The sequence below is a fragment of the Crinia signifera genome, chromosome 8 (genome assembly GCF_055691185.1).
Source record: "Crinia signifera chromosome 8, ASM5569118v1, whole genome shotgun sequence".
Classification (NCBI taxonomy): Eukaryota; Metazoa; Chordata; class Amphibia; order Anura; family Myobatrachidae; genus Crinia; species Crinia signifera.
The window spans coordinates 82,784,681-82,801,648 of NC_139224.1; the positions used below are offsets into that span (position 1 = coordinate 82,784,681).

The window sequence follows — 16,968 nt, forward strand, 5'->3', positions numbered from 1 at the left end:
TAGGGGGGAGTAGCTTCTTTTTTTTTTTTTTTTTAAAGCTACAATTTTGTTTGTCAACTCCAGTCCCAATCTGTAATCCCATGCTCCATTGTCCTGCAGCCTGCTAAGAGAAAAGGATTAAGCGGTAAGTGACAAAACAATCCTCTTTCTAGGGTAATGCCCTTTATGGCATTTGCAAATTGGGTGAAAAAAATCCCTAAAATGTATGTGAAATAAACTGCAGTGGCCCCAGCCCTCTAACAACCCATCCAGTGCATTTTGCAAATCCAGTTACATATACTGTGTGAGAGGAGCAAGTTCCTCCTGATATGGCAGCATGCGGTTGATGGATGTATTAGCAGAATATATACCTTCTGAGTTTGGAATGTAACCTCATTGTAAATATCCACTCTTACAGTAGCAACATTTTCTGTAATTGTATTTGTACTTTGTGTTTTATTGCAGCACACTTAAATGTAGTCATTTATTGTATTTAATTACTCTAATAGATATGAAATGTTGCAAGACAATGTTGAAAGCTACCGTCGAGAAATAACCTCTCTACAGGAAAAATCACAGAAGCTTTCTGCCACCACTCAGAAACAGGAGCAGATAATAAACATTATGACACAAGATCTGAGAGCAGCTAATGAAAAATTAGCAGTTGCAGAAGTGAGTAGTTTTTCTAAAATATTTGAACATCATCATGTTTTGCAGCGTTATATAAAAGTAACATTTTCATCCTTTCCCCGCCCATCCTCCAAACATCTACATATTATGAACATTTGCACACTCATTGTCTGCTAATGTAATCCATTTTTTACTTTATTTAATGTTTTTATTCATTTCATGCACTGGATGTACATATCACTGGTGTTTTTGACAGGGGTTAAACTTCATGCAACATAAGGTGCTGAAAATATGGTAAATTGTAATTGAGCACTGTGTCCATAATTAATGCTCTATCAACAATTAAAAGTATGTTTGTTTAATGTAAGGACCATGGTCACATGCACATTATTACCCCTCTTACACCGCCACTAATCCCGGATCAGCGGCGGTGTAAATGGGTCGCACCGTGTCCCTTTGCACAGGACTGGGTAGAGGGCAGTCTAAACGGGTACACGGGGTCATCCGACCTGGCTCCTGCTTACATCAATGGGGGACGTCCAACCTGCGGACCGCAGGTTGGACAGGGGGCACACACAGCCTCCGCTGCTCTCTGCTGTACTCTGCAGACAGCAGCAGTGGAGGAGGTGAATGGATGCCAGTGTGCGGCATCCATTCACCTCCCGGACGACGGTTGGGGGTCCACGCGGTGATCGGTTGTTTCAGCGGGGGTGATCGGTTGGAGATGATGTCTGCAGTGTAAACGGGGTAAATCCCAGATCCGACCCGGCTTGGATAAGGGGTATTAGTTACTTATACTGGTAAATGTAATTCCCCACGATAACTTTCCCTTTTGTTTTCGATTTCCACTATCACAAAAAAATGTTTTTTGTATTTTTCTTGATTATTAACACATTTTTTTCATTCGGTTTGTAATAAGGTAAGGGCAGAAAACCTAAAGCGAGAAAAGGAGCTTCTGAAAGTGACAGAAACCAGACTTTCTCACGAAAGGGAGTCATTACTTGCTGAGCAAAGGGGACAGAACTTGCTCCTCACTAACTTACAAACTATCCAGGTTGGTATATTAATTGTGGAAAAAATCAAAGCTTTGTCTGTAGGGACCCAAAGTGTAGCGTTTATATCCTTTATTTGCGATTGATAATGCACGTTTTCATCTTTTTATTGGATTCTGTAAATTTTGGTGTATAATTGTCACAAGTTAGTAAAAGAATCTTTACATTTTTATGTAGTCTGAGCTACTACACTATCTATTTTTTATTTAAAAAGCATGAGCTGGGGTGTTTTCTGGCGACGAGGTTAGAATAAAGGGGAACCATTGGTAAATGCCGAAATAAATTCTGAGAGGTGCTACGGATGTAAAACCTAAATGGATCCTCATATGGAGTGCAAGTATAAGTAAGTAAAAACTTGAAATGGCCATAAGTTGGAGGAAAATACATGATGAAAGTGGTTCTAATGATACTTGAGTGGACAATTGTCAAAGTAGTGGAAGTGCTAAGGTGTGTGTGTGTGTGTGTGTGTAAGCAACATGGATAACAGACATATTGGCTGCTTGAGTGAGCAATTTCAGTTTAAGGAGGATACAAAATAAACTATAGGTGCTCAGGGAGAATCAGGGAAAAAGCAGGTTGTAGAGAAGCCATTGGGGATGTTTAGAACAAATGGTAGCAATCAAACTGCGTGGTAGTTGAAAATGGAGTTGTGTTCAAAATATGGGTACTTGAGAAAAGGTGTGTGTTTGAAAACTGGGAAAGGAGGTTGGCGAAAAGTTTCAATACTTCAGCATTCTGCCAGCAAGCAATGGGAAAAGGAATGGAGGGAAATTGGTCAATATGGGTTGGTTGAGAAAGAGCTGTTCAGGATCCCTGTAATCTGTTTAAAGGAGAGCAAAGTGCCATGAGCTGTTAGGATAAAGGGCCAGATGTACTAAGCTTCAAAAGTAATAAAATAGAGAGTGAAGAACAGCCAGCCAATCGGCTCCTACCTGCCATGTCACAGACTGTGTTTGAAAAATGTCAGATGGGAGCTGAGTGGTTGGTGGTTTATCACTCTCCATTTTATCAGTTTTGAAGCTTAGTGCATCTAGCCCAGTGAGTGAAAAATGGTGGAGAATGGAGGTAACAAATAGGGGGTAGGGTTGTTTAACCATGTGCAGATTAGAGACTTGGGGTGAAATTTAATAGTATGAGAGATTCATAAAGTGAGAGATTTGGTAAGAAATCTCCAGTTTTTTCATAGCAGCAATCTTTTACACTGCAAAATCAAACTGGTTTTGCAGTGTAAATGATTGCCGCTTTAAAAAACTGGAGAATTCTTACCAAATCTCTCTCTTTCTGAATCTCTCATCCTATTACATTTCCCCCATGAAATTTGTTTTTAGAAGATTAGACCGCAATGTAGGAGGCTCGGATAAATTTTAAGTGGATATAGGGGAGTGATTCTGATTGGTTTGGAAAAGTTAACTCCTTCTTTAATGCGCAAAACAATGTGTACAGCAGATGGGGCAGATGTAACATGTGCAGAGTGTTAGATTTGGATGAGGTGGGTTTAAACTTAAATCTAAATTGCAGTGTAAAAATAAAGCAGCCAGTATTTACCCTGCACAGAAACAAAATAATTTGCCCAATGGAACCCATGTTACATCTGCCCCACCTCCAGTGCAGCATGGTTTTGTCCATTAAAGAAGGGGTTTGCTTTTGTAAACCATCCAGAATCAGACCCATAATCCGCATTTGTGGAAATCATTCCCTTGATTTTGAATTCAATGTGTTGGAGACATAGTCTATAAACTGAGGGTTTTGGAAGAGGTGAGAATACTAGACTACTGGATTTCCCTGCAGTCCGTGGCATGAGATGGATAAGAAGCACTACTCCTATGTCCTTCCAGTTGTTGTGGAACTACACATTCCAGCCTGCTGTACAGTATCCGTTTTAGCTTACCCTAATAGCCAAACTGGCAGGACATGCTGGGATGTATAGTTGCACATAAACTGGAGGGCCACATGAGTACCCCTGGGCTAGATGCTTGGTGGTGATCATGCAGATGGTTAGGTGTTTCCTCTTTGGAAAGAACATTAGACTTTGCTTGTGAGACGCAGGCAGGGCAGCAAAGAAGTTAAGCTGCGTTTCATTCTTGGCACAGCGGACTCTGGCTTATCCTCCCTGGTGGATGGTGAGGTGGCTGACTGAGGACTCTTGCATAAAAAAAGCAAGATAAGATGCGATGCGCTACTAGGTATATTAATACTATGACTATTTCTGCTTTGAGAAAAATAAAATCGGACACACTGTTTAAAAATAGAAATTTTTATAATTTAAAAAATATATATTACACAATCACATTTATATAAAAAGACACAGTAAAAAGATTAATTGTATATGAGGTAGCAATTTATACTTGGGTCTCCAATCCTGTATATTATTAGTAGATCTTGATATAAAATCACTGGTAAGTATCAAGCTGTCAGCACAGAGTTAGTGAGTTGCATAGCGTAATGAGTTAATAAGCCGGATAGCAGATAGTAGAGCCAGTTCTTAGCATGTATGCTTACACGCAATTTGCAGTGATCGTCTGTATTAGTAAAGCAAAAAGCTGAGAGGAATCCATCGCCGGCTGCACCAAGGCACAATTTAACACCTTCAGTGACTCCAAAGGTCTCACAGATGAATTGGGTAGCGTAATAGCTGATGTGTATGCTCACCCTTTTTGATGGTAATATGTCTCCGTTTGCTCTGAGGTTAGCTTGATGGGTGGCATAAGGTCCGTGCACGCCAGCCAAGTCCTGGACCACCGCTGCTTAACACCTGTCCCAGCTGCCTTTTTGTTTATGTTTACTGTGTGAGTTTAGGCATTCTCACAAAGATGCAGGCAGCAGCAGGTATTCAATATATTATTTGAGTTACATTTAATTTCAACAAGCGCCAGGTCTTGTAGTCTGGAGAGGGCTCATAAACCTAATCCCCCACCATTTCTGAGGACTCTTGCATGTAGGAGAGGGTTCCACTAGAAGGCAGGGAACACATGGTGGTTTCACCTCAGGCACATGACTAAAATTAATTGTCTGAGGGGTGAATTTATGAAGCTTGGAGAAGTGTTATCTATCCCCATAAAGAACGTTATGAGCAAGGTGATAATGGTTCAGCCAATCAGCTACAATATGTAAATTGACAGGTAAGAGCTGATTGGCTGAACCATTATCACCTTGCTCATAACGTTCTTTATGGGGATAGATAACACTTCTCCAAGCTTCATAAATTCACCCCTGAGATACATAATATATCTCCTAAACTTTCCAACCAGGTATTTTATTTTTATACTGTTTAAGTTTATGGAGATAATACAAAACCTGTAGCCTAACATTAAGCAATTTGATCCTTGGTCTTCTGAGATACTTATTACAGTTCTGGAGTTGCAGAAGTCAAATCTCGGCTAAAGCAAAAAAAGGACCATTCTCAGGCCTTTTTTGAACCAGACTTCCTTTAAAAATGCAGTCCATTTTGATTCGATATGTTCTACCTGAAGTCTAAATTTCTGTCATGCATGGACTTTAACACATTTCCATGGATGTCAAGGATGCATATATTTGCAAGGATGCATATACAGATGCAGCGCCCTTCATTCAGCTCCGGGGCTACCAGACCACCCCCTCTGGCGAACCGGCGCTCCATCTGACTGGTATGCCTGTCCCAGTTTCCTGTCTGCAGGGGACACAAACCCTGCCTGTCTCCTCTTCAGAGAGACAGGCAGGGTTAGGGGGAGAGCAGGGAAGTGGAATCGGGCGGTGGGGACTGGCAGGAAGCTCCGTAGTAAGGGGACGCACGCGCGTATTGTGCGTGCAGTTGGCGAATCTACCGCCAGCCCCTGCAAGAATGACAGGCGCTACATCTGTATTTGCGTTTTGTATGTCTGGGAATGACACCATTACTTTTTCATGAGGTTAAAGAAGACTAGTAATATTAGGACATTTCTAAATACTGTTTGAATTGGTGAAATGTCATTTTCAGTTTTAGTTTGTGTGTTTACTTCTTTTGTTGTGCATATGAGGCACAGCATAATGAGAAAGCATTGCCTCACAGTGGCAAAGCAGGGCTCAAATGTCCCCTAATGGGGCGATCTGTATGTGTTCCTGGTGGCTGCATGAAGTAGTACAAAGCAGATAGTCATGTGGTGTGTACATAGCTCAGAATGCATCAGTGGCATTACCATATTCAAAGTCCATTGGCTACAGTGGAGAGGGATTCTTTTTAAATAATTTTTTTAAATAAATCTTGATATGTTTTTTTATTTCATTTACTGTGGAGTCCTTATTTTTACTATGGAGCTGGTTATCATATTTGCTCAAAACCATCAAAATATACAGTAGCTCTTGTAGGATTTTTGAGTGATTTTCCTTTTTACTTCCTAGGTTACCCTTGAAAGGTCTGACACTGAAATCAGGCAACGTTACAACAACCAGATTGAAAAACTGGAGCAAGAGTTAAACCAAGTTAAGAAGAAATTAGAATATGAAGTAGAACAGAAACACTTGCTAAGCAAAAACCAAGATGTGAGTATTTCCTGTGTTCTGTTTAGAAATCCCTCAACAATTGTTTTATAGAACATGGCCGCAATGAGGGTGAATTAGGTGGGGCACATGGCCTGGGTGCTGGATAACAGTGATCACCAAAACACTCTCTATGACCCTAGAACTCCTCTGCTGCAGACGGGCGCACTGCAGTAAAGAAACTGAAAATAAAGTACAGTTCCCAGCAGCCCTTGCTGCCGTAAGGTCATGGCTGCTGGGAGCTTCAGTTCACTTTCAGCTTATTCCTTGTAGTGCGATGCACCTGGAAGCCAGATCAAGAGGGACTTGGCGAGTGTGACACAGGAAGGGGCACTTAATTTACTTTTATATATGTGTATTTGTATGGAATATACGTTTGTGACTATGCATGTGTGTGACTATGTATGCATACATGTGTGACTATATATATTTATTTATTAACAGTTTTTTATATAGCGCATACATATTCCGCAGCGCTTTACAGAGTATATAGTTGAACATTCACATCAGTACCTGCCCCAGTGGCGCTTACAATCTATATTCCCTACCACATGTACACGCGCACACACACAGACACTAGGGTTAATTTTGTTGGGAGCCATTAACCTACCAGTATATTTTTGGATTATCGGAGGAAACTGGCGTACCCGGAGAAAACCCACGCAAGCACGGGGAGAATATACAAACTCCGCACAGTTAGAGCCATGGTGGGAATCTAACCCATGACCTTAGTGCTGTGAGGCAGTAATGCTAACCATTACACCATCCGTACTGCCCTATGTATGCGTACATGCATGTGTGTCAGTATGAGTACATATGTTTAACTGTATGTATTCATGTGCATCGGTGTGTGATTTTGTGTGTATGGGTGAGTTTGTAAATGTATGACAATAGTACAAACTGACAGGCTGACCAGGACTGGGAGATGTGGTCACATGGGGTGGTAGCCAAATTAATGCCTTACCCTAGGTGACAGAAATCATAGTTTTGACCCTGTTTAAAAGCAGGCTGGGAATACTTGTGTTTTTCAGGTTCAGATTTTGGATCTTAAAAGACAGTACGATTCAGAGGTAAATCTTCACAACAGTACAAAAGAACTTCTAAAAAATTCAAACAAAGAAATTGCTGGATTGAAACAAACACTTGGTAATTTTGAAGCACAATTGGCCCGTACAAACCAGACCTCATCCAACAAAGGTAATCTTTTTGAAGGACATACCTTCTTTTCTGATTGTTTACTTTGCAGTTCTTCACATGTCAATTTTCACAAGTATGTTATTTTCAAAATTTATATTTTACATTAAACCTTTCATTCTCTAAGATGCAGATGAAAAGGGTGAAGATATCGAAGAGTTAAAGAATAAGCTGAGACAGTCCGAGGAGCAAGTGAATGACCTCAAAGAGAGGATAAAAACTTCAACTAGCAATGTGGAGCAATACAGAGAGGTTGTACTTGGTTTGGAAGAATCTCTTAACAAGGAAAAACAGGTAAACGTGATCATTTTTAAGCAATGTCTTGAAACTAAAGCTTCCTTATTTGATGGTCATCTTGAAGCGTTTTTTTTTTTTTTTGTATCTCTATTTGGTACTTGGCAGCAATTTGTTTAAACCTAACATTTAGCTGAATGTGTATGCCTCTTTTGATCTATGTAATGTATTCTGTAGAACCAAATAACTTTCTTTTTCTTGCAGCAATGCTGAGGAACACTGGACCATGGGTTTTTAGGTCAGGGCTAGAGCTGTCACTTTAACTAAAATTCTAGCTTTAAAATGTCTGCTCCTACTACTTAATTGGCTATGGAGTATGGAATGTTTAGAGGCAGGTTTTGCAGCCCTTGTTGTAGCTTAGCTTATTTTCTTTTTTTCACCCTAAGTTCCTTATGGCTATTGCTGCAACTCGGCATGTTTGAGTTGGGGTCATTGTCTTGCAAGCTGCCTTTTCTTGCATTCCTTGATAATAAAATTGTTTTCTATACGATTCCTACATTTCAGCCAAAAGTTGTTTTAAACCAGGAAATGGTATCTTCCATCCCCTGGAGGCAGTTGTTCAATGTCCAGTGTTCCTCAGAAAACACAAGAAAAAAATTATATATTTAATATCTATTATAGATATTTATAAGAACTACTGAGTCTGGTCTCTAGGCCAGTGGTTCTCAAAATCTGTCCTCAGGATCCCACAAAGTTCAGGTTTTCCAGGTAACCCTGCAGGTGCACTCTTTACTGACTGACTTTTACAACATGAGGACTGACTTTGAGAACATGTGCTCTAGACATATATTGACCAGTACTTACTTTATTTGCTCTTGTAAGGTTACTGAAGAGGCACGAAAAACCATAGAAACACGAATGAAGGAGGCTTCCGAGTACCAGGCCCAACTGGAGAAGAAAATGATGGAAGCAGAGAAGGAGAAGCAGGAGCTTAGGGATGAGAAACATAAAGCTGTTGAAAATATGGAGCAACAGGTATGGCTTTCAAAATAGAACTACTAATGGCTTATTACATGTTTATCACTGATTTATGTAACCTTCTCAATATGTGATTGGTTATGTTTGAGCCACAAAGATTGTATTGTGATCGACAATAAGACCATACCCCTATAGAATCAATATAATAGCAGCCGCTACCTATTCTATGAGGTGTACTGCCATTTGTTTCGGAAACTGATGTTCACCAGGTGTTTGTATGTAGGTAAACGTGGGTTTGCACCCCTTTCTTTTTCTTTAATTTTTTTTTTTCTTTAATAAATATAACCTAGTATACGGAGTACAAATTGCACCAAATCTAATCGTTACGCAACGTTAAATATAAGAAAAGCTAAAATAGCAATACAAATACGCAAATGTTATGGAGTCAACTTGCTAATACCCCTTTCACATCGCACTTTTAAAACGGTATATTGCTGTTTTTTTTCCATTTTAAAATGTTTAAGGCTGCAATGTGAAAGTGCCAGAGTTGATTTATCGGTTAAAGTTAACCGGTATTTCAACACGGTTAAAAAGCAGAGTCCTACACATTTTAAAGCCCTTTTTTTGGCAGTTTGAACAGCTCTATTTCAATGGCTTGAAACGTGTCCCTTGGGGGTTAAACGGGTTGAATGTTTGAATGGTATTAAATGATTTTTAAAACTATTTTCACCTGCAATGTGAAAGGTCTCAAGGCTCAGACCCGTTTTAAAGTCCCATTTAAGAATACCGTGTCATTACCCATTTCTGCAATGTGAAAGCAGTATAAGTGTATCTACATTAACCCCTTCCCGACATTTGACGTATATATACGTCATGGCCGGGAAGTACTTCCCGACACATGACGTATATATACGTCATGACTTCTAACTGTCACTGCGTCTAGAGACGCAGTGACAGAGGGACGATGTCTGCTGTCCCTGACAGCAGACATGTCCCTGCATGCCCAGGGGGGGCTGCGATGCCGCCCCCCCGTCGGCGATCGCTGTGATTGGCTGTTCAGTGTGAACAGCCAATTACAGCGTTTTCTGTGTCACCGGCGAATAACGTTTGCCGGTGACACGGGATCGGAGGTGATTGGTGCTGTAAAGTACAGCACCAATCACCGCGGGGTGTAAGGGTGACACTGGTGTCACCCCGCCCGCCCCCAAAGGCCGTGATTGGTCCGACGGACCGACGGACCAATCACAGACATGGAGGGGGGTTTAAACTAACGGTGACTGCACTGCAGACGCCATTCCGGTCTGGAATAGCGTGCAGTGCGGTCACCGTGCCCAGCTGTCGCCATTTACTGACCAGAACTTGCTAAATACTTACCTGATCACTGCCTGGATCTTGCTTCTTCTTGAGACATCCTGTGCTGTGTTGTGCTGTGTTGTGCTGCTGCGAGTTATTAGATAGAGAGAGAGAGAGATAGAGAGATAGAGAGGCCTAGTGACAGAGAGTGCTATATTTTGTGCTGCTGCAGTGTAATAGAGAGATAGAGAGAGATAGTGACAGATTGTGCTATATATTTTTTATATAACTGACTGCTGCCCCCCCTTTTGTGCTGATCAGTATAAATTAACTGATCAGCAACTTTTTGGGGGCGCAGGGTATTTTTTATATATATATATATATATATATATACCTGTCAGTGCTGCTGCTGCAGTGTCATAGAGTGATAGATAGTGAGAGATAGAGAGAGATAGTGACAGAGAGTGATAGAGACTGCTATATTTTGTGTCTGCTGCCCCCCTTTTGTGCACCCCCAGCAACTTTTTGGGGGTGCAGGGGTTATTTTTCATATATATAACTGTCAGTGCTGCTGCTGCAGTGTCATAGAGTGATAGATAGTGAGAGATAGAGAGAGATAGTGATAGAGAGTGCTAAATTTTGTGTCTGCTGCCCCCGCCTTTTGTGCTGATCACTATATCTGAGGTGATCAGCAACTTTTTGGGGGTGCAGAGGTTTTTTTTTTTTTATATATACCTGCCAGTTGCACTGTCAGTTGCACCAAAGGTTGTGCACCTGCTGCCCCTCACTGGTAATCAGTGTCGCATCACTGATCACCTTTTTTTTTTTTTTTGTGTGTGCTGTGGGGTCTTTTTTTAATTTTTTTTTTACACACACTGTGATTTTGTGGGTGTCCTGTGGCCACTGTGCGCTGATCAGTGACGTACATCACTGATCATCTTTTTCGGCACAGGGTTGATCTATTTTTTTTTTTTTTTTTTTGATCAAATTCATGTTGCCTTTGAGCGCTGTTCAGTGACGGACGTTACTGACCAACATCTGTGCTCAATTTTTGGCGCAGGACCTTTTTTTTTTTTTTTTTTAACCCCTTCAATTTTTTTTTTTTTTGTATAAAGTATTTTTTTTTTTTCTGCACTACATACACACTACACACTACATACCCCCCGGGTTGAAATAAAGTTTGTACCCCCCCCTACACTATACACGTGTTGAAACATTTCACTACCAGTAACACAAAAATAAAAATGGCATCCCAAATGTCATCCCAGTCATCCAGAAGAATGTATTCAGCGGAGGAGGCATATGCCATGCTTGCCTCTGACTCTGACACAGCCAGTGATGCAAGCGGGGAATTTGAAGGATTCGTCTTAAGCTCCTCTTCCTCCTCTGGTGATGAGGGACCCCCTCAAAGACGCCCCCGTAGAGCAGCTGAGACCCACCCCCCAATAATTGATCTCGTATGGACCCCACCAACAGACAATTTTGAGCCCCAGGTTCCTGAGTTTTTGGCCATGCCAGGAATCCAATTTGATTCCACAGGTCTCAGAGAAATTGACTTTTTCAAATTATTTTTCTCTGATTTTATAAATTTAATGGTGGACCAAACTAATTTATATGCCCAGCAGTTTATTGCTCAAAACCCCACGTCATCATTTGCTAGGTGGACCCCTGTAGATGCAGTAGAGATGATGACGTTTTGGGGTCTGGTGTTTCATATGGGCATAGTAAAAAAGCCAGAAATTAGGCAATATTGGAGTACAGATGTTCTGTACAGCACCCCATTTTACCGTATGGCCATGCCCCGGGCTCGATTTGAGACGATCCTTAAATTTTTGCATTACAACGATAATGCACAGTGCCCACCCAGAGATGATCCCACCTTTGACCGGCTATTCAAAGTCAGGCCGGTCATTGGTCATTTCAGTGCCAAATTTGAAGAGATGTACATCCCAGATAAATTCATTTGCATAGATGAGTCCCTTATACATTTTAAAGGAAGGGTTAAATTCCGCCAGTACCTTCCCAGTAAGAGGGCAAGGTATGGCATAAAAATGTATAAGCTGTGTGAAAGCACCTCAGGGTACACTCACAGGTTTAGGGTATATGAAGGGAAGGATTCAAGAATTGAACCGCCAGAATGCCCCCCCTCCCTCGTAGGTGTTAGTGGAAAAATTGTCTGGGATTTAGTGCACCCCTTCCTGGATAAAGGTTATCACCTCTATGTGGATAACTTTTACACTAGCATCCCCCTGTTTAAGGCCCTTGGTTCAAGAGGTACAGCAGCTTGCGGTACTGTGCGCAAGAACCAAAGAGGCCTCCCAAAAACGCACATTGCCCAAGTAATGAGAAGGGGTGAAAGCAGGGGAATATGCACCGAAAATATGTTGTTGGTCAAATATAAGGACAAGAGGGATGTCCTTATACTGACAACAATTCACGGAGACAGTACCACCTCCGTCCCTGTATGAGGTACCAGTACCCACACCTCAAAACCTAATTGTATCCTGGATTACAATAGGTACATGGGCGGAGTGGATCTTTCAGATCAGGTACTGAAGCCGTACAGTGCCCTGCGGAAAACAAAAATCTGGTACAAGAAGCTGGCCGTGTATATCATCCAGATGGCACTGTATAACGCTTACGTGCTATTCCGTTCTACCGGCCAGAGGGGGACATTTATGCACTTTCAAGAGGAAGTCATAAAGGGCCTAGTATTTGGGAACCAGCAGGCAGAGGGCCCCAGTACTTCTAGTACTGGCCCCCGTATTGTACCAGGGCAGCATTTTCCGAACGAAATCCCCTCCACTGCAAGAAAGGGCAGGACACAAAAAAGGTGCAAAGTTTGCTATAAAAAGGGAATAAGAAAGGAAACTATTTTCCACTGTGAAACTTGCCCCGACAAACCCGGCCTATGTATAAAGGAGTGTTTTAAAATATACCACACATCTATGGATTATTAGGTTCATCATTTCACCGTGCTTCGGGGGTCTTGCTAATGCCACATAGCACCCACCAACATTCCACCAGAATCTGAGCTGCAAAATCCAAAAATCACTCCTTCCCTTCTGAGTCCTGCCATGCACCCAACTGGTATTTTTTGGTCACATATGAGGCATTGCCATACTCGGGAGAAATTGGGGCACAGATTTTGGGGTGCTTTTTCTCCTTCATACCTTCTGAAAATGAAAAATTTTGAGCCAGAACTGCATTTTTGTGTAAAAAAATGTAATTTTTCATTTTCACTGCCCAGTTGTATCAAAATTGGTGAAACCCCTGGGGGTTTGAAATGTACACTATACCCCTAGATGAATTCCCTGAGGGGTGTAGTTTGCAAAATGGGGTCACTTGTGGGGGGGGTTCCACTGTATTGGTGCTTTGGGGGTCTTGCTAATGCGACATAGCACCCACCAACATTCCACCAGAATTTGTGCTGCAAAATCCAAATATCACTCCTTCCCTTCTGAGTCCTGCCACTTTTTGGTCACACATGAGGCATTGCCGTACTCGGGAGAAATTGGGGCACAGATTTTGGGGTGCTTTTTCTCCTTCATACCTTCTGAAAATGAAAAATTTTGAGCCAGAACTGCATTTTTGTGTAAAAAAATTTAATTTTTCACTGCCCAGTTGTATCAAAATTGGTGAAACCCCTGGGGGTTTGAAATGTACACTATACCCCTAGATGAATTCCCTGAGGGGTGTAGTTTGCAAAATGGGGTCACTTGTGGGGGGGGTTCCACTGTATTGGTGCTTTGGGGGTCTTGCTAATGCGACATAGCACCCACCAACATTCCACCACCAAAAATCACTCCTTCCCTTCTGAGTCCTGCCATGCACCCAACTGGTATTTTTTGGTCACATATGAGGCATTGCCATACTCGGGAGAAATTGGGGCACAGATTTTGGGGTGCTTTTTCTCCTTCATACCTTATGAAAATGAAAAATTTTGAGCCAGAACTGCATTTTTGTGTAAAAAAATGTAATTTTTCATTTTCACTGCCCAGTTGTATCAAAATTGGTGAAACCCCTGGGGGTTTGAAATGTACACTATACCCCTAGATGAATTCCCTGAGGGGTGTAGTTTGCAAAATGGGGTCACTTGTGGGGGGGTTCCACTGTATTGGTGCTTGGGGGGTCTTGCTAATGCAACATAGCACCCACCAACATTCCACCAGAATCTGAGCTGCAAAAATCACTCCTTCCTTTCTGAGTCCTGCCATGCACCCAAATGGTATTTTTTGGTCACATGTGAGGCATTGCCGTACTCGGGAGAAATTGGGGCACAGATTTTGGGGTGCTTTTTCTCCTTCATACCTTCTGAAAATGAAAAATTTTGAGCCAGAACTGCATTTTTGTGTAAAAAATTTAATTTTTCATTTTCACTGCCCAGTTGTACCACAATTGGTGAAACCCCTGGGGGTTTGAAATGTACACTATACCCCTAGATGAATTCCCTGAGGGGTGTAGTTTGCAAAATGGGGTCACTTGTGGGGGGGTTCCTAAATTTTAGCATCTTATGGTGCCTAGAAACCTACATGGTGCCTAAAAAATAATCTCATAAAAAGGAGGCTCCAAAATAAAGTAGGTGCTCCTTCTATTATGAAGCCTGTGGTTTGGTCAACGTGCACACTAGGGCCACATATAGGATATTTATGAAAACAAAAGAATTGGGGGAATCAATTTTTAGTCACATTTCTCTAGTAAAATGTACTGTGTTCCTTAGAAAAATGTATTAAAATTGCAAATCTGCAAAAAAAAATGAAATTTTGAAATTGCACCTACACTTTGTTTTAATTCCTGTGAAACACCTAAAGGGTTAACAAACTTCCAAAATGCTGTTTTGAATACTGTGAGGGGTGCAGTTTTTGAAATGGTATCATTTATGGGGGTGTCTCACATACAAGTCCCTCAAAGTCACATCAGAACTGAACTGGTCCCTAAAAAAATCAGTGTTTGAAATTTTCTTGAAAATTTGAGAATTTGCTATTCATATTGTAAGCCTCCTAGTGTCCAAAAAAATTAAAAGGAAGTTGAAATAATGATGGAAACATAAAGTAGACATATGGTCTATGTTAGTTATTAACTATTTTGAGTGGTATGATTATTTGTCTCACAAGCAGAAAATTTAACATTTTGCAAATTGCAAAATTTTCCATTTTTTCACGACATTTTGGTATTTTTCACAAAAAAACACAGACTGTATCGACCCAAATTTACCACTAATTTGAAGTACAATGTGTCACGAAAAAACAATCTCAAAATCACTGGGATAAGTAAAAGCAAAAAAAAAGTTATCCCCACTTAAGTGATACATGTCAGATTTGAAAAAAAGGGCTCTGTCAGGAACGCAAAAACTGGCTCTGTCAGGAAGGGGTTAAACAATATGCATTCTTATGGTTATGGTTAAAAAAAAATGCTACTTGTGTAGTTTCACGGCGGAAGTTACTTTGTCAGCGTAGTGTTCCTGCAGCCAGTGTAGTCCGCTTGTGACTGTGTGTACATTCGCGCCTAACCGGAGCTTATGCAGTTAGCGTAGCCAGTCAGCGCTAATTACATTGTGTGAGAACCATTGACAATTTAGAGGGTGATGTCTAGCTGTATACCCAAAGTGAAATCATAGAAAAAAAATTCAAAAGGTGATTTAATTGTTTATCGGTTTTGTACCCCTGGATGTTTTTATCCAATAAATACATGTCCAACCTTAATTTAAAAAATATTTATTGTCTGTTTTGTTACCGTTCCATACATAAAAAGCCTTTTCTTTTGGCGGGTACGAAATCTTCTCTTCTCCAACCTGAGCACATACCCGTGTGTCCTAGATTACAATCCCAACCTGAGCACATACCCGTGTGTCCTAGATTACAATCTCAAAGTAAATGGGGTAGCTGACTGTTTGTTATATTGTCCTCTGATATAATTGTATAGGATCGCAGTAGAACGGGGATTGATGTGCACAGCTCAATCAGACCCATAATGCAAGGATATTTGTCAGTGTTTGTGTTATGGAAAATCTTGAGTTTTGAAATACTAATTAAAAGGTAAATATGTTTAAACTTGGTAAACCTGCCAAAGAGGACAAGTGGAGAAGTTACCGATAGCAACCAATCCGATTCCAGTGATCTTTTAAAAGAATGTACTAGATAAATTATAGACTTTGCTTACTGTACGCAACTTGTATGCTAACACATTATAGTGTTTCAGTGTTATTTTTTTATTTACATTTTGACAGGTATCTCAGCTCAGGCAGAGTTTAACTAATCTACAAGCTGAAGTCAAAGCTGCTCTTCAGAGGGCTGCTACTGCTTCATCCAATGAGCAGAAAGCCAGACAGGATTGTCAAGAACAAGTGAGTTCATTTTGAAAATGTTACTTTTCAAGTGGGTTTGAGTGGATTTGAGGACTTTTTATTTATTCTTGTTAGGCAAGGATAGCTTCTGAGGCACAGAACAAGTATGAGCGGGAGTTGATGCTTCATGCAGCAGATGTTGAGGCTCTTCAAGCTGCCAAGGCGCAGTTGGCAAATACCACCACCACGCGTCAAAAAACAGAAGAGGCCGTGCAGAAGGCGGAATCCCAGCTACTGGAGTGCAAAGCTTCTTGGGAGGAGAGAGAACGCATGCTTAAGGTAGATGGCTGCATAAAATAAAACAAAAAAGCAATTATACTCTCCCTAATCATTTTTGTGTTTTCCGGCCTTGTTTTTATTTCATTTGTTTTCACTATTCTTACATTAGTAATAGTCCTTTACATATACTTGACATTCCACTATCAAGTTATGTTTGTCCACATACAGTACATCTAGCCTCCCTGCATGTTAAACAGCCCATCTAGTCATGCCATCTAGTAATGTGACCTGGTAGGTCAGTGTTTTTGTACTTTTTGTTTTCCATTAAAATGCTTCTTATTCTTAAAACGATGAAGATAGAATGCATATGTGGCTTGCCTATAGTCAATGTCGCTGAATTTGTATACAAAATGCCACACTACCATTTTGTATGCAGGTATAGCCACAGACCCAAGCAGAATAAAGGCAAGCTGCATATAATTTTAATCAGTAGAGTTTGCTTCTACAAAAGAAAAACCACACCACGCGGAGTTGCATAGAACGATCATTTTAACT

The 16,968-nt window shown here is 40.9% G+C and overlaps 1 protein-coding gene across 1 annotated transcript in view; it reads left to right on the forward strand.

Moving 5' to 3' along the window:
* The window catches only part of TPR (translocated promoter region, nuclear basket protein), a 101,169-nt gene that overhangs the window by 45,210 nt on the left and 38,991 nt on the right, over positions 1-16,968 (forward strand). Inside the window, 8 exon segments of the mRNA XM_083156752.1 lie at positions 489-651; positions 1,529-1,663; positions 6,015-6,155; positions 7,184-7,349; positions 7,474-7,640; positions 8,463-8,615; positions 16,078-16,194; positions 16,270-16,473. Of these exon segments, the coding sequence (XP_083012878.1) occupies positions 489-651; positions 1,529-1,663; positions 6,015-6,155; positions 7,184-7,349; positions 7,474-7,640; positions 8,463-8,615; positions 16,078-16,194; positions 16,270-16,473 (1,246 nt within the window).